A 25,546-nucleotide genomic window follows, 5' to 3' on the forward strand; every position below is an offset into this window, starting at 1 on the left:
TTTGGTAGGATTCCTTCAACAAGGTAAATTTCTTCTCTGTTTTTATTAGTTTATATCTCAAATACACAGAAATGTTTTCTTGTTTATAAAACAATTAAAATACACTCTAATGTCTAAATTTTTCTTATTCTTACGATGACTGAATTTCAATGATCGAGAGAGTTCTTTATTTCAAGCATTTCTGATTTCCTTTTGATTTTACGTGAAGTTACATATCTATTTTATATTAATCTACGTTAATAAATCGTGTTCTTACGTCTGAATTCAATTATATTTATATACGGTAATGATTCTATGAATATTAATGCTGGATAGAATAGTTTCTTTGCTGTGTGAATGAAGGGAGAAAATCCAGTGTTTGAAAGCTTAACGACGCTTCTTCACCGCAAACACACATGTTTTGGTATCGTAATCCATCGAAAACGCACATTTCTGCTTAAGAGAACGGTTATTTTACGTGTTATTTTAAAGAGACTTCATTGGATGATGAATGATAGCCGCGCCCAGTCGCTCCTTAGGCCGCCGGAGCGCTTGAGACTTCCGGCGGGGCGCTCGGTGTGACTTCGGCCGGACAAACTGGGCAGCAATCCGTTGGGGATTTAGTCGCTGTGGCTCCGTTGGCGCACTTCTCCGTCTCCGGACACTTGTCACGCACGCAGTGCACTTCGCGGTGTCTGCACTCGCACTGCGTGCACGCGTCCTCCTTCCACACCTCGTTGTTCAGCCGCCGAATCCCGCCCCAGTCAGTGCAGTGTCCGTGAATCTTCTGCACTTTGCCGCTCGTCGCCTGGCACGTCGCCTCCAGCTTCTTCAGCTTGCGCCGCATTTGCTTGAGTGTCTTCTGGAAAGACTCAATGGTCATCTCGAGGCCCTCAATCCGCTCGTCATTCATGTCCACCCAATTGCTGTCACTCTCCTGTGCGGCGCTCTCATTCAGGGATCTTCGACGACGCACAAGTTCACCGCTTTGATGCGGACGCGGTTTGCATCCGCTGCAATCCATCCAGAAGCGCAAATCCATCTCGGGAATCTTCTCGCACATTTTCATGCCGTCTTGCAGGTGCGACAGCACAAAGACATCCTCACTGATCTCAGTGATATTGTCGCCATTGTCGCACAGCACGCGAGAAAGTGAGGATTGCTTGATCTGGACAAGTTGATCGGTCTTGAAGACCGACGGATTCTCATACCAGAATCTGTCACCATCGCGAAGACGACAGAATTGCTCCACCAGCAAGCATCTGAACAGCGGTCCAACCTTCCCACCAGCCACCTGATCCTCCAAAATTCCTCCCACCCAAATGTCCACATTGCTGGGATGGCCGTAGATGTCTTTGAGGCGCTTTCGCACCTGTTCACTGGAAATCTCCGCACGGAAGTCATCGAAAGTCGTCGCCACGGTGAGATTGCAGAATTTCCTGAACTCATTGTACGTGGGAATGGCGTGATCTCGTGATCGCTGAATGTTAATCGCCGCCAGATCCAGCGCCACAGCGTGAGCAGAGTGGAAGAGCTTCTCCGTGAGCTCCACATTGAGATTCTCTTGTGGCTTCTTCAGCTTCGCCGGCGTGAGGAAGAGGCCACGCATGAGCGGATCCACGCCACCCTCGTAAACCAATCGCCAGGGCGCGAAGAAAGCCTGATGCAGCGGCAAATGACCCTGCGGAATCTCCTTGTAGTTGGCGTCATAGCGATGGAGAATGGGATTGATGAGCGAGTGGCCAAAGCGAAGAGCCGCCGTGGCGAATTCATTAGCAATCGAGGGGTTCAGCTGAGGATTGTACCCTTGATACTCTCCCAGCATCTTCACTCCTTCCTCGCCCAGAATGACTGGCAACCAGTGTGCGTAAGTGATGTGCTGCATCTCAGCTCCAACGATCTTCCGCGCCTCATGATACAGTGTCTCTCCGTCCCAGTGAGGATTGTAGAGTCGCAACACGTCAGCAATTCTGTTGTGCTCCCGGAACCAGATCGTGTGCATGGCCAGAAGACCAACTTGCTCCTGAAATTGTATCGAAAAATCAATCAATTGCGCTTGAAAGATAGCGAATTAAACTCACATTCACTCGAATGTCTCCAGCTGTGAAGCAGTTCACGTTGCTCTCGCCAATCTCGCGACGACAATCAATGCCATCCGTCGGTGAGGCGAAGGGCAGCAGAGGCTTCTGTCCCGGGAAGTGTAGTCCAATCCTCAGTTTCCCCTCATCGGCAGTCATGTTGCGCAAGTCGCCGGCGAACTGCTTGGAATATCCATAAACTTGGGAAGCGTCCAGGAAGGAAGTGAGCTGATTGATCTGCTCGCGAGGCTGGATCTGCCCGAAGAGCACCGATGTCTGTCCAGAGCCGCAGATCGCGCTGGAGCGCACAAAGTCCAGGCAGCGCCGATTGCTCACTCTCACGTCGTCCGCTGGCACTTCGATGGGGTAACAAGGAGCGGCAAAGTCGCATGTCTTCTTGCAGTCCACGCCGTCCCAGCTCTCCGAGCTCACAGACGGAATGGCGTGGTCGAGATCGTGGTCAAGAAATTGGCCCCACTGCATAACCATATGCGTGATTCGGCTGTCCGGCGTGATCTGCTCCGTGGCGATCATCTTGCTGGACACCAGGCGAGCGCTGGGCAGCGGAAATCCATTGTACAACCTCCCCTTCGTCCAACCCACGGGCATGCTCAGCTCGTTCTCGTACACAGGACTCAGGATTCTGCGGAAACCCGTCAGCGAGGCGCCCCACGTGGGATTCTGCAGATTGTTGCACGTCCCGTCGACCGTTCTGTATTTCCCGTGGAAGCACATGTCCGTGCAGTTCGGCTTCAGCCGGTGCGCCTGGCATCCCGACAGGCTGGCAATCAGCTCCAAATGCTCGGCGGAGAGCACTTCCGTGTAGTTGAAGTCCGTCTTGTTGGCCATCATCACTTTGCCGCTGTCAATGTTCCTTCGGATGTTCACCAGCGTCCTTTCGTACACCTCAGCAGCTCTGGCCAGTTCCCGCGAAGGCTCATTAGGGAAGCGGAATACGCGGAATTTCTCTCCGTAATCGTGCGTGTTGCGAGCTTCGGGCGAAAAGAGCGATGCCACAGTTTGATTAATCGCCGTGTCCACTTCCTTGAACGCCTCTGCAAACGCCATCCGCACGAACTTCTCTCCCGGTGCAATTTCGTCCGGTTTCCTGCGGAAGCCAAAAGCGGCGGTTAATTAAAAATCCATCAACGAGAGAATGAAGAATTGCCAGCATTAAAATCTGCATAGTTTATGGTGTGGACGCAGAAGTCGAGCGGAAAATAAGCAAAGCATATGTTTTGACAGTCTTGACTCTTTTTCATATTCTTATGTCTTGTGAGATAAATGTGAAGACTTTCCAGGGAATTCAATAGATTTGTTTCAGTGCTTGAAAATTAACCAAACATTTTCTTCTTTTGTTCCTGAATAATTTGCAGATAATCTTTAATATGAAATCTTGATTTTTGCGAATTTCCACTACGGATTTCTTTCTAACTAAGAGACTTTTAAAAAATTATTATTAAATTGAAATTAACTTAATTTTTCTACAAAATACCGAAGGTAATATCTTTATTCTCATGATATTCCGCAAATTTTTAGTGCTCATGTAATTTTAATATAATATTGCGCTGAAATATTTAGTAATTTCACATTATTTAATGCATAAATGAGCAAAAATGAGAAACTGGGCCTTATTTCACCGCTTTTCAGTGTATTTTTTGTCCTCTTCACACACTAAGAATCCTAAGAACTCAGATAAGAAGTCTCATCACGCCGCAAGGGAGCTTCGCTGCTACTCACCTCACAATTAACAGCCCTTGACCTGTTGCTCTGCCAAATCTGCGGGATTAGAGGAGGCAAAATTAATTAGAGTTCTCGGCATATTACGAAGAACGCCTTACTCATTTGTGATGGAACACTCGTAGCGTCCTGAATCGAGAATCGTCACGTTGGCGATGTGAAGACTTCCCGACTCGGCAGTTCTGAAGCGATCCGTGGGAATAATCGTCCTTCCGTCCTTCTTCCACTTGACCTGCAAAAGCGGAGCGCATTCAATTTCACACACCGTTTAGCCAGGATGAGGAGCTGCTGTCTCACCTGCGGCGGCGGTTCGCCATCCCCCATGCAGGGCAGCTCAATTGTGGCGCCCTGAAGAGTCTCCAAATCGTACGGCTCTATGATGAGATGAGGCGGATTCGCGATGCTGTGTATCTCCACAGAAGCCACCGTCTCAGATGATCCCACTGTATTCTCCGCCACGCAGATGTACAAACCTGCAAGATTTATCGCCATTGCGAGCGAATCCTCATTCGGGAAATGGCACTTTTTCCCTACCTGAGTCAGATTCCTTGGCGTCTCTTATGTGTAGCTGATTGCCCGTGAGATAAATCCGGCCCGTGAACACAATTTGCTGGCCATCCTCGTGCTCCCAAGAGATTGTTGGACTGGGATTTCCCTCCGCCTCGCAATTCAGGACAACTTCCTCGCCCACTCTCGCCGTGTGATTCTCCGGAGTGACCACAAATCTCGGAATCACTGCCAAGAGACAAGCCAAAGAAGAGTCGCATTAGACATTGTCGACCATTTGACTCCACATGAGCAAAATATACACGGCAAAAACTACCCAAAAGTATTAATTTACAAAGAATTCCCTTCATGTTTTCCCCCTATTTGCCCCCAAAAATTTGCAAAGAGATAAAACATCTCGTCCGCATGACTCTTTTTCCTGGCAATTTGCCCACAAAAGCATATACAGAGTGGATGAATATTCCTTGTCGGATGGAATGCGAAAAGAAGAGACAGAAGTAAAAATCGTGCTCACTTTGGATATGGATATGAAACGATTTTCCACCCTCTGCTCAGTCACTTTTCACTCTCTCTCGCCCGCACTGAAAATTCCACCCAGACGCACACGGCAAAAGGGGAGGACAAAAGCTGCCAAATCCAATAAAATCCACAAGACAAATCGTTGTGAGAAGTTGTGAGAAATTAAGATCAACTTTTTCACACTTTTCACAAACACACACACACACACTAAAGCTCATCCCTCACGGAAAATCCCTCCGCTCAGGGTGAAGAATTACAGATGATGACATGGTTGAAATGAGGAAAATACCAAGTCAATAAGTAAGATTACAGTTTTTCTCTCAAAAGGTGCTGAAGTCGTTACATTAAAAAGAGGAAAGAAAGAACAGATAGAAGAGGAGAATTCTGTTTTCACCGAGAAAATAGAGATAAAGTTTCGTCCGAAACTTCACCACATGTTGTGTGTGTGGCTTTAAAACATGAAAATATTTTCCCTCAGCATTCATGGTTTCATTCTCTCTTAGGTTTATGCTAAACAAAGTCTGCATAATTCTACGGATTCTCGCAACGTATGAATTTAAAAGTATGATATTTAATACAAATTAATTGCACATATTCATGGACAAAACTTTCCAACAGCACTTTTCTACAATGGAAATTTTCACCTGGTGCTTTTCTACCTCAAAACCCCTCAAAAGTGAATAAATTTGGATTCTCTCTCTCTCTGTGTAAACGAGAAATATGCCGAAAAAAAGAAAAACTTTCTCAACTTCTCATTCAAAAAAAAAATAACACAATTTCGCAAAATTGTATTTACATTCTCATATCCGGGAGTCTCTCGACAATCCGTGCTGATGATTAAATAATCCTACGTGCTGAGCTTTGTGTCTGAGCTGCAGCTCTTTCCGTGTAGTTTATGGCTAATAATACGGGTTTAATTGCACACAAGAGTTTGGCCAGGAGCGAGAGGGAAAAAATCGTGCAGCATGTGTGGAAAATGTTCGTCGGTTTAATTACTTAAATTCCCATTGATTTTTCCCATTTTTCCCGCCAATCCGCCCACAAATCACCCGCATGCGGAATGCCAAATTGGCATCCACATCAATCGGATTCCGAGGCAAGAAGGAAAACAGCCTGAAATTGACACACTCGCACACACACTCAACCAAACATTGTTTGCACACATTCACTCAGCAAGTGCGTGACTGAACACAACATATTACTTATTATCTAATAAATAATTTTTACAACTTTACCGGAATGAGGAGAAATCTCTATTACTTTTGCTGCATGAAAGAGTAGGGAAAAGTTAGTATTGTTCTTGGTAACAGTTACGTTTGCAGTGGTGCTTCAGTATGTATTCAACTTGATTACATCTTTCACTTCAGTATTATTTTTGATATGGTTAAAAGAAATTGTGCTGAAGGGGAAAACTGCCCCTCAATGTCTTGAAAAGTTGCATTTAAACCTGATGGAACGAAAAGAAGACTTCTCGTTGCTCAGGAGCAGAAGGTATTTTCTGGAAAGAAAAGGATCTTCCAGGACGACAAGAATACAATGAAAGAATCATCGCATCACAAGTAAGATAAAGAGATGAAAGCTGTGGTGAAACATAAGAGAAATTGAAACTTTCATAGAGATAAAGAAAAATCAAGACAGAATAGACATGAACGCAGATGAGACCACAACAGTCTTCTTAGAAGCTTCAGGAGAAGTGAAGGAAGTAATCAAGTAAGACTTAAGAGACTTATAAAGTCAAGAGTGAATACTAGACTACATTTTAATCACGAGAAAGTAAACTTTCTGAGGGATAGAAAACCAGAATAAATTCAAATCTCTATTCAGCCAAAGATGTAAAGTTAGAAGAATTTTTTTTGAAAGTCTTTCATTATGTAATAGTCGAAAAATCTCACTGTTGTGAGCTGAAATTCGGCAAATAACATCGTTTTCGACCTTATGGCGCTTGTAAATCTCAACTCAAAGTAGGATTACTTGTTGGAAAGTTGGTAAACATACAAGATTAAACAGTCCACTATTGCTATACGACATGCTTCAGTGTAACAACTGCAAACTCCTCAACATTGCAATCTCTTCCCCATCAATTCCCGGGAGACTTAATTTGTGACACTTTAGGACTTTGAAGCAAAATAAATTGATCCATTCATTCCCATCGCACGCCTTCGCTCCGGCACCATTTTTGGGTCACTCAATTTATCACGAAAGGTGAATTCTGCACAGGATCAATCAATACATTGTTCAAGAGCTTTCCTTACAATCAATCATGAGCCAGTGGCGGAAAAAAAACACTCACCGTCCACCATGATTTCTGCGCTGGCGGAAATTGTCTCATATTTGTTACTGACATCGCATTTGTAGGTCCCAGAATCGGCGCTGCTGGACGGTTCGATGGCCAGTGAACCGTTTGAGAGGACGTGATGGCGCTGAGACAATTGCAGTGGAGAGCCATTGAGTGACCAAATAACATTTGGTTCCGGATCGCCTGCGAGGAAATTGAGAGGACGCGAGTGTGTTGAATCAAGAGATGGACTAAACACAGCATTTGAACTCACCTGTCGCGCGACAGTGCATAACAATGGCTGCTGGCGAGTCAACAAACAGATTCTGTGGCTGCTCGATGAACTGCAACTTTACTCGCTCCTCCATTGGATCCAACTTCACCGCTTCCGAGTGTGTTTCGCCCATGATATTGCGCGCAATGCATTCATATGAACCAAAGTCCTCCTGAGTCATGTTGGCAATCTCAATGGCGCCATCGGACATCACATGAATCCGAGGATTTGCCTTGTCCACCTCATTGAAGTTCTTCATCCACACAATGTCAGGATTCGGAGCACCACTGGCTTGACATGGAATCGTCACCGATTGTCCCAGCTGAGCTCTCAAGCTCTTCGGCGAGGGAGCAATCTTCGGCATTGCTGTGGAATAAAGAACATGTCTTTCTGAGTGGAAAAATCACTTTAGAGAACCGACGAAGAGAGACTCACTGCAGTGCAAATCGCTCTCCTTCACCACGTAGATGTTCTTTCCTGCCAAGTTGCTGGGTGAGGAACACGTGGCGGCAATTTGGAAGTTGGTTGTGGGATTTGTGAGAAGCTTCAGCAGCCACAAAAGGCGACAATCACACTCCAGGGCGTTGCCATCGAGACGGAGTCTTCTCAGGGACTTCATGCCATTGAGCAGACCCTCCGGAACCGTGGCGAGGCGATTATTGTAGAGAAAGCTGCACAAAAGTGTAGTGAATGGATTCTTTCTGATTCAGTCCAATAAATTACCACCAACCCCAAAAGCAGAATTGCATTGATATTGAGAGTATAATGTCGAAGAATGATGGAAGAAATTGCTCAATGTTCAGTGCAGAAGTTATACCAAAAGTGTACCTCTTTTGTGTGCACTTGACAAGGAAAATTGATCAGCGAGGGATTTAAGATAGAATATTTCACACAAACACAGACAAATGCTGTGAAGGGACGGAAAAGCAATTTGACTAAAATATGGCCATTAGTGGACAAAGACGTAATTTTCCTCACAATATTACAACAACATTGTGTGTACGTGAAGAGAAATTCGCTGAAATTTAGGAAGAGCGACATATTCTTAGTCTCATCTTCAGCCACATAAACTTCCTTGGTCTCATTTCCCATTCCAACTCACATTAAGTTCCAGTAAATCACTGTGTGATAAACAAGAGACGACACAAGTCTGGCTTGGTGAATTTCGGGCGAACGGAGGAGAAACCATTCATCCATTCTTTCCGCATCTCGAAAACAGTACACAATAAATGTGACCACTTCAATGTCTTCGAAATCACAATAAACACTCAGAGAAAGGACCTCGCAAAACACTCAATGCAATAGAGCTGTTTATGAGCTTCCTTCAGGGTGAAATGTGCTAAAATTTGTGTCTTACACCCTAAAATTGCTCTAATTAACATGCATTTCTCAATGATTTACTGATTGTTGAATGAAAAATATTCAATTTCAACTCTTTCTCTGCATTTCACCTTCAAATTTCCACTTGATTATCAATCTATTCATGACTTTCAGGAAAACTCGTGAATATGAATGATTTTCTCGAGTGCATGTTTGCCACAAAATATAGTGAAAATCTTGACACAATTGAGTTCTGGAAAAATTTATAAAACCCATTGAGAATTCAGCATCCATTTCCATTTTTCATCGTGTGTCTTCCCAGGAAATCCGAATGATAAATGCACCTTTCACCGCAAATGTGTTCTGTAACAGTGCACACGCATTGGCTAGAGGATTGTGTGTTTTTTGTGTGACGCTTTCAGTGCTATCAAATGCTAGCAATTGTGATAAAGTAGAGAAAACAGTTTCCAAAGAAATATATTTACAACATTGTTTCTCTGTGATCTTTCGACTCTATCGTAAAATGATTATATGCAACTCAGACAATATTGCTGAGCTCTTTATTTTCAATGTATAATTTTCAAAGGGATGCGAAGAGGAAGAGTGCTCGAGAGAAGAGACAGCAGGAAAAGTTTAGTGATTCCGTCTGTGCGGTTGGTTAGAGGCCAAAAGGAAATTGTCCTCGCAGAATACTCACAGTCTTGAGAGATAAATTAAATTGGCGAATGCCACATTACTCAAATTGCTGATTTCATTGGATTGCAGATATCTGAAACATTCAGTAGCCGCCATTGGTAAATTGACAATATCATTAATAACATTTCCACTGAATTGTTCTGATAATTTCTTCCACACTTTGTTGCCACATTTGTGTGTGTCAACTCCAGCAATGGCGTTGCACACAGATGGAATATTATGCAATGCAACATGAATATGTAAAATCTGAGCATACTTACAGACTCTGCAGTTTGTTCAAGCTCGCGAAAGCATTCGGCGCCACACGCGAGATGCGATTGTTGTTGAGATAGAGATACTTGAGAGATGGCAAGCCTTCGAAGGCAGCCGCCTCGATGCTTGACACTTGATTCTCATTCAGGAAAATCGTATGCAGATGTGTCTTGCCGTAGAAAGCTCTCGATGGGATTTCGCGAATGCGATTGTAGCGAAGATCTCTGAAAGAGTGACAAAAGTACAATTGTGGGCGAGAGTGTATCATTCCTCAAAGGCTGCAATTTGCAATAATTCACAGTCACATCTTTCTGTACAATTCCCAGCATTGAGCATCACTCGCTGCGATGGTGGAAAAATTATGCAGAGCATCATTTGAGGACCATCTGCACGTCTCCACTTCATCCCCCGGATCGTGTGCATGGCACTCTCTCTTGCGCCCCCACCAACCATTCGGGAGAGGATCTGGGCTTAAGCCTTGAGCCTCTGGCAAAGGTGACTCTGGCCACTCTTCCGGCAAGACGCCGGGACGCTTACGAGGGTAGAAAGAATGGGAGATCAAGGCATAAATAGACCACTCTCGGGCCTCACTTTAATGCCTGGCTGAATACATGAATTTTCCATGCGAAATATTCGCAGGGTTGGCGGGATTTTAATACAGACGAGTTCTTGCATGAATTTGCAATTCAGATTGTAACACAAGGAAATACCATGAAAATATACATAAGGGGAATTTTTCTATTTTGCACTCCATATCACAATCCCGGAAGCATTAGCTACGCGGCCACTCAGCAGTGAAAAACCGCCCCCAATCCACACCAGGCGCGCACAAGACGTCTTCATACGGTGAGGAAGCCGTAATGGAATCGTCAATGGCACAACACTGTAAATATTTTCTTTCACTCCATTCGCCTCTAAAACCCGCCCTATCAGTTCAGCCAGCGAATATTGCGGGGGTTGAGGGATATTTTGAACAGAGAACTCAATAAAAATACTGCCTAGCTCTATTATTTCTGTTCAAGATATCAACAAAACTTTATTATGATGACTCACAGATTGGGGAACTCACTCTTAGTCGTAAAAAAAATCACAAAAGATTCATCTGCATGGAATTACAGATGGGATTGCATGGTTTTCCGCGCAGAACTGAATACAGGGATTATAATTGGCAAAGAAGGATGCAAAAGAGGCGGCGAAATCGGCAATATTTCTTTGAAAATCACCAAAAACGCGTGAAACTTTCAGAATGTTGCTGCAAAGTCATCAATTCACCATTCCAACCCACCAAAATATTCTCTTTTTGAGCCATTTGTCATGACAAGTGATATTTCTATATTTGCTTTTCACTTAAAATCACTAAAATGTTGAAGAATTCATTTGATTATAGCAAATTATAGAAGACATCTTTCGCATTCAAGCTTCAAAATCAGGCTCTTTTATTATTAAAAACTACCTCAAGAAGTTGTGTTTAAAGTATACCAAAATTCCACTTGAAATACTTTAGGATTGTCAATGATCTGATACTGATTGTGCAGGGAATAAAAGTTTTCTTGCAGCCAAATCACGATTTTAACGGCTTTTTGAGTTTCAGATTTTTCTCTGTGCACAGAAATTAAGACAAGTGCTATGAAAATTTCCGGCTTTCAGCACCTATTAAAGTGCAGAGTCACTCACTGTAAACTCTTGATGCTTAATAAGGCGAAGTTGTTGTCGTTGTTTAAAAAAGTCCCACTCAGAAGTGACTTTTGATTTATTACACTTTCCAGTCCAGCAACGCGTTCCCGTGCGGGACTTTGCCATGGAAAAGCGCCCATAAAAGTTTGTGATTTATAAAGGAAGAATATTTATTCATTCCGAAGCACACACACACCCCCGCTTAATGCTCAAACAGTGTATGTACAAGCGGGCGGGAAGGGCAAAAAAAGACTGTCCAACACTGGCGAATGCTGACCACAAAACTGCACACGGACGACATGGTGTGATTTTATAGACATTTTTGACATAATTCATAGGATTTCCCCAGTGTGAAAGTGGCTGTGCAATGCCAAATGGAGATGTCTCGTCACTGCAGGCGCTCGCATGTGACTGTCCGATTCCACTGAGATTTTCCGATACGAATAAATAAAGCGAATCAGACAGTTGTGACATCACAATCATATTTCATCCACGATGACAAGCATTCGCTTGTCAAGGAGTGAAAAGCAGAGGAATTATAATTTCACTCGGTGCGCACCACTCAATTATTGAGTTTAAACTCTGGAGAATCCTTAAGGAAGATTTCGTGCACTTACGCCAAAATAGTTCCGCCGCAACCGACGGTGTTCTCAAGACGAACTCTGGGTTTTCTGGGAATTTATATGCAAAGCCATTTTCAATTTATCTAAGAGGATTTTCAAATGACATAAAATATATACTGGCACGTCCGCTGCTGAAGTTTCTTTGGCCTTATTTACGATTTTCCACCCACTATTTGGAACTCCGCCCTTTATTTATCTATTATTTAGCAACTCACGTCGTCAGCATTTGCCAGCGTCTTTAAAATTGCACCAACTTCAGCATAATTACATAAACTATCTCATGAACAGACTGCACAAGACATGATCGGAATTCTATCAGTTTCCTCCAATGAATTCAGCATAATAATGAATGACTTAATTATTCTACCATTTTTAGAATCTTTTATGTAGATTATATTCCAACGGAAATATTTACCATTAACAATTCATTGAACTTATTTGCCTTTGTGCGATGAAGTGTATTATTGACATGGAAATGAATAAATTCCCATTAAATTATGCAAGTATTGCAATTCATTCCAATTACGCTGTGCATTTTGGGTAGATTAAAATAGATCAAAACAACACAAATATGGAGATAAATTAATGCAATGAAACCACAAAAAAGTTGATCTCTCTGCAAAATATTCACTGCATTGATTTTACAAAATAAGCAATTAATTTTAATCCTAATATTCATATGTAATAATAATTAGTTATTTTGACCCAAATTTCATCTCATTCACAGTCATCATGAATATATTTTCACTGCTTTGCCGTTTGTCAACAGAGAGGAAAATGTTTAGGAATGGAAGGAGGAAAAAGGGGTGAAATGTCAATTCCGGTTTCATGGCTTTTATATGTGTTTCTGTTATCCCTTTGCCTGATTTCATTCTTCTCTGCCTCTGTGTCCGGAAATACACATAAAATAAAATCACTGAAGCATTTTCAATGGTTGGGAAATCATTGAAAAATCCCTGATTGTGTGAGACTCAAGACGAGAGCAAAAGCTCACATTTCTATCGGCATTAAGCAGTAAGGAGGAAGACAATTCGACGTTATTCTCAATTAGCTGGAGCATTAGTTTGCTGAAGGTGTAATTTCTCGTAGAGCGCCTCGAATTCCTGACTAAAATTACCCTGTGCAAACACCCTCCGCCCCTCGAACAAGGTATCAGATTTGCGTCAATTAGTCCTGCCCAATTCTCCGTGCCCGCATTCAATTCCCTCCCTCGGCAGTGATGCGAGAGATGGTCGCACCAAATTCAATTTACATCCACTAGACAAAATTAATATTCTGCATGGAATATGGCTCCGCACAGTTCACCTTAATCATGTCTAGGTGTGGCAATTGAATTATGAAATTTGCATTTTTGAGCGTAATTTGCTTAATGTCGATATTTGGCCAAATTTCAATACACCCGCAATTTACGATGTGTGGCTTAAGGTTGAAAATTATGAGAGCAATTTCAATTCTGAGCGCAGCGAGAGAAAGATTGCAAATAAATGAAATACACGGCGTAGAATTTTACTGTCTTCAAAGCGCCGCCATTCTGGCAAAGATGAATCCTTCTTCTTCTGCTGGCGACAGATAAGGCGAGAGAGACATCAAAAAGTGCTCCTCAATGAAAATATCTTCACATACCATTAAATTTTATCACTTTTCTAGCACGTAAGATGAAAATGGCGAATTGTCTAATTTATCTCTTTCACCTCTCTCGTTTCTCCAGCAGAAGGCATTTCAATTTATCCACCCCAAAAACCTCTCTCGAGAGGTGCGAGCTTTCACATTGATTCCACGCTCAATGACTCGAAAAATAATAGCTTCTCGTGTGTCGTGTTGTGCAATAAACTATTTTTGGGGCACAACTCGGAAATACACAGCCTTGAATAATTCACCATTAATTGCTAAAAGTCAAGGAGGTTTTCCCGAAGAATCCCATCAAAAGATGCTCTCAAAACGCACCACTGTGAACTTCTCCCAGCTTTCAGTCTCTGTGTATATTATAATGATACACAAAGAGCAGCAAAGCGTGTCATAGAGTGTGAAAACACACATGTTTGCTCTCGCTTCTAAATAAAGAGAATCGCGCAGTGTGAGGAATAAAAGAGGAGCTGCGCTTTGCAGTGAATTGTGATGGGGTTGCAACACCCCTTGGGAATCCACTTCCACCTTTGCTCGCTTTCGCACCTGTGCCACTGAGTCGCATTTGTTGAACGTCACACGAAAAGAATTACCGACGTGGAAAGTTTCCTTTTCACGCCTAAAGACTCAAATACAATCCACTGGCGACCCTTCACCTCCCACCCTCCGAAACACGTGACATTCCGCACGATTTCGGCGTTCCGGACTCCGTTTCATCCCCATAAGTTCCGCCAGAGACAAAGAGACACAGTTGATGAATAGGCACAGGTCGATTTACAGGCGCATTTTGCAGCAAGAATCAGTTCGGCAAAAGAATATTTCACATCACTAATTTGGCGTGGAAAAGCTGAAAATCTCACACAAATTGTTTATTATCGCTTCACGTCTGGGTGAAAACCACACAGCAGATTTTCCAAGCCACCGACTTAATTTCCTTTAATTTCCAACCGAGAATTATATGCGTTTTGCACATCTTGGCGAGTGAGAATTTGTATGTTGTGCGTGATTCGCATGCTAAAGCGCGCAAACACCAAGACGATGAAGACATATTAAAGAGACAGAAATGCGAAATTGGAGGATGTTAAAGTGGCTGTGAAATGCTGGGAAAAAATGACTTTTTCATTTCTCTCTTTTAAAGCCAATGTGTTGTAGAGATAAAGCTCTGGGATAAGACACTGTGCAGAGACACGGAGGATTAATTAAATCGCTGTGAAAGCTATCGAACCCACGCATCTGATGCTATCCAACTTGCTCACAATAAAAGTTAATACACAACAAACACCCACACTGAGCATCACGTTCAATTTCTGGCGACAAAGTCGCCTGAAACATCCTCAGCACTCGATGTTACCTTTGCCAAGGGATATTTATCTATTTTCGCAACAACATTTAAGCGAGCGGTTTCTGTTTATTATGCTGCCAAGCGATTTTTCGCTCTTTGTGAATGTGAATTAAACACGCAGACAGAGAGCATAAATGGAATCGGAAATTTTCAAATCAATATACATTATGTATTTTCCAGGAGTTGTAATTGGGTTGAAAATAGATGAAAAACGATAAAAGCCTTTGAGCTGTTTGATGTGAAAGAGGAAGTAAAGATGCTTTATTGGAAAATAAATGCCTTTCAGAACTACTTAAGCTGAAAAAAGATCACTAGAAGGGATGAAAACTTGTGTAAAACGTACAATATTGTAAGCATTAATAACTTCAAATGGTTATAAACTGGATTGCATTTCATTTCAGCTTGCGCAACACAAAGTTCAATAGAAAAGATTGTCTCTTTCCTTAACCGAAACTGTGCTATTTTCAACTATTCCGCGACAGGAAGTCTTTCTGCAATTTTCCCCTTGGGCAAAGAGAAGGTAAAATGCAGCTTCGTCGCATTGTGCGAAGAACGGAAAATGGTGGGAAACTATCGCGGAGCTCCGGAGGGAATTCTAATGAATTTAATTTAAAATAAATTCCCCACACTGTCCACGAACTTTTCAGTGTCGCTGCAGCCGCGAGAGACTCTTGTTTGCGGTGGTTTTTTTCATACTTACACAATGTTTGTGTCTGCCGGCACTTCTGGGATGGCCTGGAACTCCAGCCTCGTGCATCGAACGGTCTGCTGAATGCAGCTGCATCTGCCGGGACATTCACCGCCAGCGCCACTTCCTGACGCCGCAACGACAATGAAGACCACGAGCACTTGCACTGCACAACTTTTCACCATTTTCCTCGCTTTTTTTTCCCGTGTTCTTTTGCTCAGCTCGCCGGAGCTTCTGCTCCTCCTCTGCCACAGGTCGCCCGCTCCTTGTGCGCGCCACCCAAAAATGCAATTTTCAGTGGGGCAAAGAATCTGTGTGTGCGGAAAGTTGCAGAATGTGCAGAGTTAATGGATTGAATGGGCGATTTGATGGGGGAAATTGACAAAATGGGAAAAGTATTCACGATACATTGAATATTCTTTGGTAGTCAAACAGTTCAAAGAATTCTATTAAGACTTTTAGTGGGCCAAAGCGAACAATGCAAGCTTCGTGAGCTTCTGAAACTCTTCTAAATCCTCGCCAAGAGGAGGATTTTATAGTCTCAAAAGGTGAAAAGCTCAGTGAACGAATTGAAAAGTAGATTTTTCCACACAAAAAAGGGGTTTTCTGTTCTTTTCTTGCATCTTCACAATGCATTTCGGGATTGTTTGACTAACCTTAGAGCCAATTCTTTCCCCCAAACTGCAACCAAAAGAAAGAAACCAGAAAACTTTGGTAATTAAGCTATAAGTTGGGTTTCAACATAGAATCACGAATTGGTGAAGAATTCATTTTCTAATTAAGTTTCTTGTTTCAAGTTGCAAATTTATGGAAAATTCCTAATAAAATAATTGGACTGCTTTAAAAGAGAATAATGAAGATTGAGAGGCTCTTCTTACGATAAGAGAGACAAGATTAGACCACGCGATTTGTCCAGAATAAAAGGGCCTGAATCGCTAAAGATTCTGCACAGAATTTGGGGAAATGATAAAAAGTGTTTCTCCAGAATTTCTTCCACATTATCTTGCCATAATTTTCCACTTCTCCGCTTTAAACTAATAGCTTTTCGCCTTTAATTTTTTCCAGCTTCACCCCACAATGAGTGGGCGATACAATTTCCGGAGAGCGGTGGCAAATAATCGATTCTACGTGGGGGTTTCGATACCCCTTTTGCCACGGGGCGCCGCAGAGTACGAGGAAAAAAATCATGTTGTGCAGAGCATAGAAATTTGTAAGGCAACAAAACCACCAATTTCACCACCAATCGTGCAAACACATTGAACAAAGTCCCTCTGTTTCTTCTATTTGGTCTGCAAACTCCCTTTGATGCTTCACCAAAACCAATGAGATTTCCTCGCTCTCTCTCTCCTTCCCAATGTAAAATTGCTCGTACGTGTTCAAAATGCTAAAATATTCCCTCCTTTTTATGTTCCAACTGCGTGTACAATTCTGGGGTTTTTTTGCCCTCGCCGTGTAAGTTCAACAACATTCAATTTTTAAACAGAACGGAATTGCGGAAAATCTTTTGATCGATGTGTGATGCTATATCTTCTCTATTTTTAAAGACAACTCGGAGAAACATCAGCTCTGCTAGTAAATTGACGCACAAGAAAGCCACCAAGTGTTTGTGGCGAGTTTCGCGAAATTACAGCACAGCAGAAAAATTAGAGCGCGAGTCGAGAAGAGTGGGAATTTCTGCAGCAGACAAATTAGTTTGGAAATTAAATTTAGATCTCACACTCGCGTATCACTTGGCAGAAGTGCTCGGACTGGAGAGCTGCTCTCGAGAGTCGTCTGGAGGAATTCCTCACACTCCGAAGCGCACTGAGAGACGACGGTCTCTGGTGATGAGGAAAAAGTGCTAATTTCGCACAAATGAGAACCTTGGGAGGAAATTAGAAATAGAGGAGGAAATGTAGAAGAAGCAGTGCGATAGTGACCGCACAGTTTGGTCCGATATTTCTCATTTTTCTGCAATCCGGCGAGAATGAGATAAACATGTAATCAAATTTACGCCGGATTTGGGCCTATCTTGGAAGGGAAGTCGAGGCGGCACGAGTTTGGGTCAAGAGCGCGCGTTTTTGTCTCGAGGAATTGTGCTCATTGAATATTACACTGCAATTTCACGGTGAGTTAAGCACTGGCATCGCTGAAGCCACACTCTAGGTGGCACAGAGATCTGAAGCTGCACTCGCGCGACTCTCTGGCCAGGTCCTGCCGAAGCGGATCTTCTGTCCACAGACGCCAGAAGGAAACTGAGCCAACGACAGCGAGTCTGCAGTGGGGATTCAACTGGCTCCAGCATCGCAGCTTCGGCTCGCGTCTCGGCTCTTTCTCCTCCCGGCCAAGTTGCACTGATGCCGTTGGCCTGACGGAGATGGCGAGATGCGAGTGCGCAGCTTCCACTGGCGAGGGTGAGGCGCGCAGCGGGCGAAGTCACGCCAAATTCGATTGTTGTCCCATTGGACGCCCGGAGGACTGAGGATTGAGCACCGCATGGGGATCAAGCGGACCAGAGCTGGAATTAGCTTCATTTCCCACTTTTTCGCACATCCATTCACTGAATTATCCTTGCATGACAACGGCGCCCGAATTGCAATCTACCTGGATGCATTTGTAATTCCCTGCGCTATTACGCAATAACACAACCCCGTAATTATTCTCATGCTGCAGAAATTGGGATCGTGGCAATTTTTACCCGCGATAATCAAGGAAAGTATGAATTTTTGGTATTTCGCTCGCTCATCTGAAGCCAATTTGAATTTTAATTGAATTTATATATTCGTGATTTAAAAACATCGATAAGCATCTGCTCTGATTAGCTTTGGAATAGTTGCAAAACTCCAGAGCTTCCGACACATTTTGGCCACAAGTCACGGCAATTTGGTAGTTTTCCAATTGTTTATGATCACAGAAATACTCAAATTATTCATAACTTTGAAGCTATTAGACTTCAACAAACGTTCTTCCATGAATCAAATCACATTAAACCGAGTCAAAAGGACATTTCTTTGGCCAGCAAGGAAATTCTGAGAACCAAAATTATGGAAACCGGAAGAGAAGAATTGAGAAAAAGAGCATTTAAGAGTGTTGAAATAAGATCTTTTGGCTCACTTTGATGTGATTTGACTTTCAATAACGCGTTATTTAGCTTCACAACTATTCAAGACACAGAATTTGTGGTTATTTGAAAAGTTTAAACTTGTCGTATTCGCAGTATTTATAATATAAATAGTCAAGAATACATAAGAAAATTGGATTGCATAAAGAAAGAAAAGGCAATAATGCTTAATATTGAATTACCTGAAACGAATTTTGCGGCCGTGTTTAACAATAAACAATTCAGTTCATTCAAAATTGTACGTCTCACGAATTCCAGTGACTTAATTCTCGCGTCATTGTTGTGAAAAGGGGGAAACTTTTGGTAAATATTTCACGAGATTTCCCAGCAAACTGACGTTATGTATCATTCAAAGCTTCCGGCAGTGGAAAATGCAGTGGCATCGCTTCTCAAGACAGTACTCAAGATCAATATTGTGAAGATTTATCAAGTTTCTTGACACACTTCAACGTTGAAATATTCTTCGCTGTGTTTCCTAATTTCTCCTCTAACATCAAATCTCGCACCGACTTTTCACGCGTGAAGCGAGACGGAAGGAAAAACATGGAAAGACATGCTGCGGACCTTTCCCAACAATCACACGACAAATTACATTCGCTCTTCGTCCCCTAAACATGGTAATTACGCCACAGAAATGCTCAGCTCATATTCCATTCTCCTGAGCTCGGTGTATTATGCCATCGGGGGTCACTTTATGAATATAAATCTGTCTATTAAAGTGGAAATCATAATGAAGATACTAATCAATAAATTGTGCACCGAGCAAAGACACACCGAGCGCCGTTGTTTGCGGCCACAATCGAAAAAGGAATCGATCAATGAGGAAATTTAATTGCATAATAATTCACCCCGCAACAACTGATAAATCACTATAAATTGTCGTTCATGCTTGATTTTCAATTGAACATGGAAGATGCGAAAAAAATGTCTATTGGCCACTGAATGGACGATAAATTAAAAAAAAGCATAGACAACTCATTGGATAAAAGCAAAATGAAAAATATTGAATCATTCATTGGAGATGTTCGTGAAACACGATGTTTTATAATATAATTTCTGATTAAAACATTGTGCATTATTTGCATATTTTACATATTTTATCACAAGCAATTTAACTGAAGATTTAATGCATCACAATTTATTTTTTTCACCCAATTTGTGCGATGAAATATCATACATTTTTCCAATTTTTTTTACAATACAAACGCAATCACAGAAGAATGCGTGAAACTTCAGCAAATATAAGAAGAATCATCGAGCAAGATAAATGCTCAAACGGAAAGTAGAAAACTTTCCTCGAAATTCTGACGGAAAATTCTCTGTGAAAAATTCATCACATTGATAAGGAAATGATTTAATTCAATGTCATGTTCGCAAGACAAGCTGTCACGGTGAAAAACTGGGGTGAACAAATTTACGAAGATGTGAAGGAAATATGGAGTTTTTCTTCTCCTCTGTAAACAACAAGTGAAGAAAATTTTGCATAAAAATATTTCACAGCGAATCTCCGCTGGAAAACTTCTTTGCGGGAAGCTTATTTATTTTATTCTAATGCTTTTCACTCCCTTTCTCTCTCTCTCTCTCTCTTTCTCTGTTGCTTCATTTTCCTCTCGCCGTTGTGGGTTTTTGTAATAAAAGGAGGAAAAATCTGAGAGATTGGAAAAATACATACGCAAGTGTACAGCAATGTTTACCACTTTATTCCCCTTGATGACAAGCACACAGTGAGCTTAGCACAATGCCTCATCGATAGTGTCTTGGAAGTTGAGTATTTATTGAAATATTCTATGCATAAATTAGTAGAGAATTCTCTTGCAAATTCACACAGAATTTCACAATGTTGAGGTCGAAACTGTTCTTAATCTCCTGAGACTTGCACTCAAATTCTCAATTAAGATGATAAACTTGTACAGGAGAATATCATGACTTGTTATCCAGATAAAATCAGGAAGCATTTATATGCATGGCAAAAGGATTCCTCATGAATTGCACAATATCAAGATAAATAATTGTTCTTAGCTTTCCACTCGAGCATTTAATTTTTGATTTAAATTGCCACAAATTCACCTCAATTCAATACATAAATCTGAAAGTCTGTTTCATAATTCTAATTCAAAACAGGAGAATAATATGCAAACACACCTCGATATGAGATTCCTGCCAAGCCAAAGCAATTCTTCGGGTCGTAAATCGTGAGAAATTGTTGGCGACACCTTTTAATTAGTCGCGAAGCACTCGCTTTACGGATTTCCACACCTTGTAATCCGGTCAATGTGCCGTCGCAGGTGTTCTTAATGACGAAGACTATTAGAAAGAAAGCGGATGTCGCAATCCATCGAATATAAATCCACGAATCGTCGTTTGATGAGGCAGTTACTGTGCAAAGGCGAACTTGAGATGACTTTGGGGATATTTCTGCTTTTGTCGCTTGTGCAAAATCTCGCCTTTGCCGAATCTTTGCAAAATGGACAATGTCCAAGCTTGTGCATCACTGAGCAGTACAAATTCGACGATATTCCCAAGCAGTTGTATTACTTGTTCGCAAGGACGAAATTCTCAGGACTTCCCGCGAATTCCTCCCGTTTTTACACCAATTCGACTGAAGATCTCAAGTGTTTGCGCGTTAGATTCGAAGAATCACAGAGAAAATCTATTCAACTAATCTTCACTGTTTTTAAAACGACAGTTCAGGAAAAGTGCGAAGAATTTCCCGTGCTGGAAGAAGGAAACAGTTCTTTCATGCTGAAACAGCGAGTCAATTGCCGAATGGTTGAAATTCCCGTCCAAATAACACTGCTTAAGTACGATTTGGTTCTTCTGCACACGTGTTTTGGAGGATTTGACATCAAACAGCAAACTGTATTGTGGATTCTTGCGCCTCTCGCATACGCGCGAAAATACCAATCAATCTTCAAGCAGATTCTTCACAAATTGTTGCCAAGTGAATACAAAAATCTTATCTATTCAATCCATGAATTACTTTGTCCAACGTATGACGATGATCCGAACTGTGTAAACAGAATCGAGGATTGCGCTCAAAGTGAAACTTCAGAGAAATCTTATATGATTTTCCTCGGCGCAATTATTTCTGTGGCACTTTTCTATGTAATCTTCCTGAATTATCGCAAAATTCTTCAATTTATGCAGAAAACTAGACAATTTACGCGCTAAACAGAATGAAAAATAATTCCTACATTCACACATTGTGACCTTATTAAATACAATCTATTTTGGATTGAATATGAAATTGGAATTCATTTTCTCACAGATGAAAATTCCATTTTCCAGATGTTCCCGCTCAAATTACCATTTAAATTGTACTCCAAAAATTTAAATAATAATTCTCGCCGCGCGTTCATTTTGAAAGATCGTCAGCAGGGCTTTTATTCATTATTTCCCATGTTCACCTCGCTATTTTCGCTGTATTTGCCCTCGTCTGTTTCGCATTGCTCAAATGAAATTTGATTTGATTTGTCGAGAGGTTTTTATCCGGCACGAGAAGAGAAAAACTGTCGCAAAAAGTCTCTGCAATTGACGGTGAATCAGGAGGAATTCTCAAAGAGATGTTTTTATTTTGCAAATCACCAAATTCACTGAAGGAATCCCGAAGACATTCCATGAAAATGCTGAGAGGATAAGAGGCATGAGAAAATAATAACATGCCCGAAATATTTTCTGTTAATCTCACAGACGTTTTCCACCTAACATAGTTTCCATTGCGGCGTGTTGGAGTATTTTTTCCAACCATCCAAATATGTTATTTCATCCTTTTTCTCTGCCCCCTCAAAACGTTGGCATGCCACGAGTTATGCAGCAAAGAAGCTTGCTTGTATCGCTTCACATGAAGAAATTGCTTTCTCTCTCAAATGCCTCTCGTCATAAATCCCAAACTAAAATTGTGCAGAGATTGAAGTAGCATCGTTCTCATGAACTTCCTTTGTCCAGGAATTTAATATCTGATTAAAGCAAGAAATACTGACCACATTTCCCTCACGGAAAAAAACATTCTCAGACGTCGTAAATATCGAGACAAAAAAATCACACGCGCGCAAAAGTGGAGCAAACAGAGCTGGATTCAATTTGCACTTTATCGATGGCGTCTGCCTTGATTTATGCGCCAGTTGGAGACCTCCAATATTGCCCTGTGTAACATAAAGCCGCACTTCACTCCTCTTGCAGCGGACGAAAAAGAGTCAACTGTAGCCCAATTGGGCGCTCATGATGAAAACTTTCACTCCCCCTGTGCATATTCCGGGCGGAAAAATTCACATATCCCACCAAATTTCATTACCGAGGGATAACACAAAAGTTTTCCCGTGCTCCAGAGATGGACCTCGAGACCATTTCTAGATAGGATTCTTGTTTGGAAGGAAAATGTTACAGCTCACCGGGAATTTTCTGTTGAAATCTCCTTCAAAAGGGCATTAATTAAACAATTACAGCTTCAATACAGTCACGATGAATAAATTCCATGCGCAGCTCTAATTTCTGATGTGGTTGATAAATTTTTTGAAGAATGAACTGAAAAATGCTTGGAGAAATGTTTTCAAAGTGTACTTTTTTAAAGTTAACCATCAGAATTTTAAGAGAATACTCCTAAACTTAAGATTTACCAAAATGAAATATTCTGTACAGTGTTATTATATTAACAACTTAAACAACCACAATTTTGTTAATTTTATCTAACGAAGAAGAACCGAAGAAGTGACTAACTATGTAAAATTAAATGCCACAAATAAATGAAATAAATACAACTATTTCTTTCCCACTGAAACTCATCATCATCTCTTGTCTATGCGTATGTTGGCACAATAAATCTGACGGATGAAAAAAGTGTGAGTAAATAAATCGATATGAGAAGCAGTCCTCATCCGAATGGAAAATCACTAACTACAGGTTAATCCTCTTTGCTGACGGGAAATTTAATTATCGCAGCCGAGTGGAAAATTTGCAGTAAAAAATCTTCAACCTCTGGCATTTGTATGGCAAATGTAGCGAAATATTCTGTGCCCATTATTTCCACCCAACATCACCTCAAAATATAATTCAATTGAAATTAATTAAAGGTGATCAATCAAATGCATTGCAGTTGGCAAATGAGATGATATCACACAGGCTCTCGCCATGGCATTTTCCCTTTGCAATTTGTCTCGGAAAAGTCAGTGATTTGGACGTGTTGAGAGAGTGAGAGAGTCATGGAGAACCGAAATTGTAATAACAAATTTGCATTGCATGATTCAATTATTTCCACCCCATCCATAGAGATTTGCTGCCAATTGACTGTATTTGTCCGGGCAGTATTGAACATTGTGTAGTTTGACTTCTGCACAAAGCCAAGCGCCATTATTCATTGATAAATGCTCGGTCACACAGAGCAAACGATACGCTGGAAGAATCAGATGGAATTGCATCTCGAATATCACCTCGTGTGTAACTTTCCAAAGTAAATTAGAAGAGGGAATGCTGGTGCACACGAGATATGCACTCCATCCCCATTGAAACACTCCCCGAAACTCCAGAGACAGCAGCAAATTATCACATTCACATGCGATGTTATTTCGTGAAGTTATAGAAAAAGGCCAGCGATGATATTCGCAAACTTGATGAGCCACTCAAGACAATCACTCCGCAATCTGACGTGGAAATTAAATGATGTACAATTATTTACATGTTCGAGTTTAGCGTAGTTTTAGCATTATTAAATTTCCCTAACAAGATCCTACAGAGAGAGACTTCGTAAATTGTCACATTCCAACTCTATCCTCACATTTTGCCAAGCGTAAACAAATTCATCTGATATTCTTCACTGTGAAAATTGTCCATCATAACAATTTATGAAGTGAAATAATCCAACATTTTTGGTAATTAGAGGCACAAGTTTACGAAAGTAGAGAATGTTATGGCAAAAGTGCCGCGACTTTCTCGAAGGCATTTTCTCTCTCTCTCTCCTTCGTATTCAAAGAGAAAAGGCGAAGTCAAACTTTTCCCCACTATTAATAAGAAAGGAAATGCTCATTCTCTCTAGACTTTATAACATATAAAATATCCTACGAACTTGCAACAGTATAATTTACTCTTTCGCAGAAATCTGACAAGTGAAATTTAATTTAAAGTGCCTCCAAATGGACCGCTTGTCGCAGAAAGAAAAACATGACTTTCGTCACATCTAAATTTCCAATTAACTTTTCACTGTCTATCCAACTATTGGAAAGACTGTCTCTTGTCCCGATTTCGTATGCTTTCCATCGACAGACAAGTCCCCGAAGAGTGTGTCAAGCGCACAGAACAGTGTCACATTTCCTGAGAATATTGTTACCATCAGAGCGACTGTCGAGCTGCTCAATATGCACAATATAATGCATTATGTATTCATATGCGCTCAGCGAAATGCCATCTCAAAGGACGTCATTTTCCACCGTGAATAAAATACACACAATTAACACTCTCCATATAAGAATAATGCTTCAATTGGAACATTTTATTTCACACTAAAATCCCACTTATCCTTTTTCCCTTTTCTTTCTGAGGAGAAAATTTACATTTCAAGTCGCTGCGAGAAACACACATAAATGCCCCCAATTTTGAGTGTGCAACGAAACATAAGGGAATATGTACAAAATACAGAGTAATACACTCATGTAATTGAGGAGCTTTACTCCGCATTTTCTCTCTTCGTCCACGAATTTTTCCGTGGGAAAAATTGAGAGATTTGTATGTCATTTGGGGGGAAAGAAAGAAATACAAAGGATAACAGCGTCGCTTTTATTAGCAATTGCACTAATCTGCACAATTTTTTCTGCAGTTCAGATTTGACTTTTCATCTCTTCTGCTAAAAATCACCAGTTGAAGAGCTTTT

At 41.4% G+C, this 25,546-nt stretch overlaps 1 protein-coding gene across 5 annotated transcripts in view; it reads right to left on the reverse strand.

Moving 5' to 3' along the window:
• Positions 1 to 25,546, reverse strand: part of LOC132260491 (peroxidasin) — a 26,849-nt gene continuing 1,303 nt past the window's right edge. The window contains exons 1-13 of one of the 5 annotated variants that reach the window (XM_059758637.1): positions 17,684 to 17,809; positions 15,603 to 15,855; positions 9,649 to 9,864; positions 7,808 to 8,043; positions 7,373 to 7,738; positions 7,114 to 7,302; positions 6,059 to 6,088; positions 4,332 to 4,532; positions 4,095 to 4,270; positions 3,899 to 4,029; positions 3,798 to 3,836; positions 2,061 to 3,165; positions 1 to 2,002 (exon numbers count right to left, since the gene is read on the reverse strand). In XM_059758637.1, coding sequence (XP_059614620.1) covers positions 515 to 2,002; positions 2,061 to 3,165; positions 3,798 to 3,836; positions 3,899 to 4,029; positions 4,095 to 4,270; positions 4,332 to 4,532; positions 6,059 to 6,088; positions 7,114 to 7,302; positions 7,373 to 7,738; positions 7,808 to 8,043; positions 9,649 to 9,864; positions 15,603 to 15,775 — 4,350 coding nt within the window. In that variant the 5' untranslated portion in view covers positions 15,776 to 15,855; positions 17,684 to 17,809 and the 3' untranslated portion in view covers positions 1 to 514. Of the gene's footprint in view, positions 2,003 to 2,060; positions 3,166 to 3,797; positions 3,837 to 3,898; positions 4,030 to 4,094; positions 4,271 to 4,331; positions 4,533 to 6,058; positions 6,089 to 7,113; positions 7,303 to 7,372; positions 7,739 to 7,807; positions 8,044 to 9,648; positions 9,865 to 15,602; positions 15,902 to 17,683; positions 17,810 to 25,546 lie in introns of those variants that run through there. The other 4 variants (XM_059758636.1, XM_059758634.1, XM_059758635.1 and 1 more) reach the window with 4 other exon arrangements.

Source organism: Phlebotomus argentipes, unplaced genomic scaffold (genome assembly GCF_947086385.1).
Source record: "Phlebotomus argentipes unplaced genomic scaffold, Phlebotomus argentipes genome assembly scaffold_18, whole genome shotgun sequence".
Taxonomy (NCBI): Eukaryota; Metazoa; Arthropoda; class Insecta; order Diptera; family Psychodidae; genus Phlebotomus; species Phlebotomus argentipes.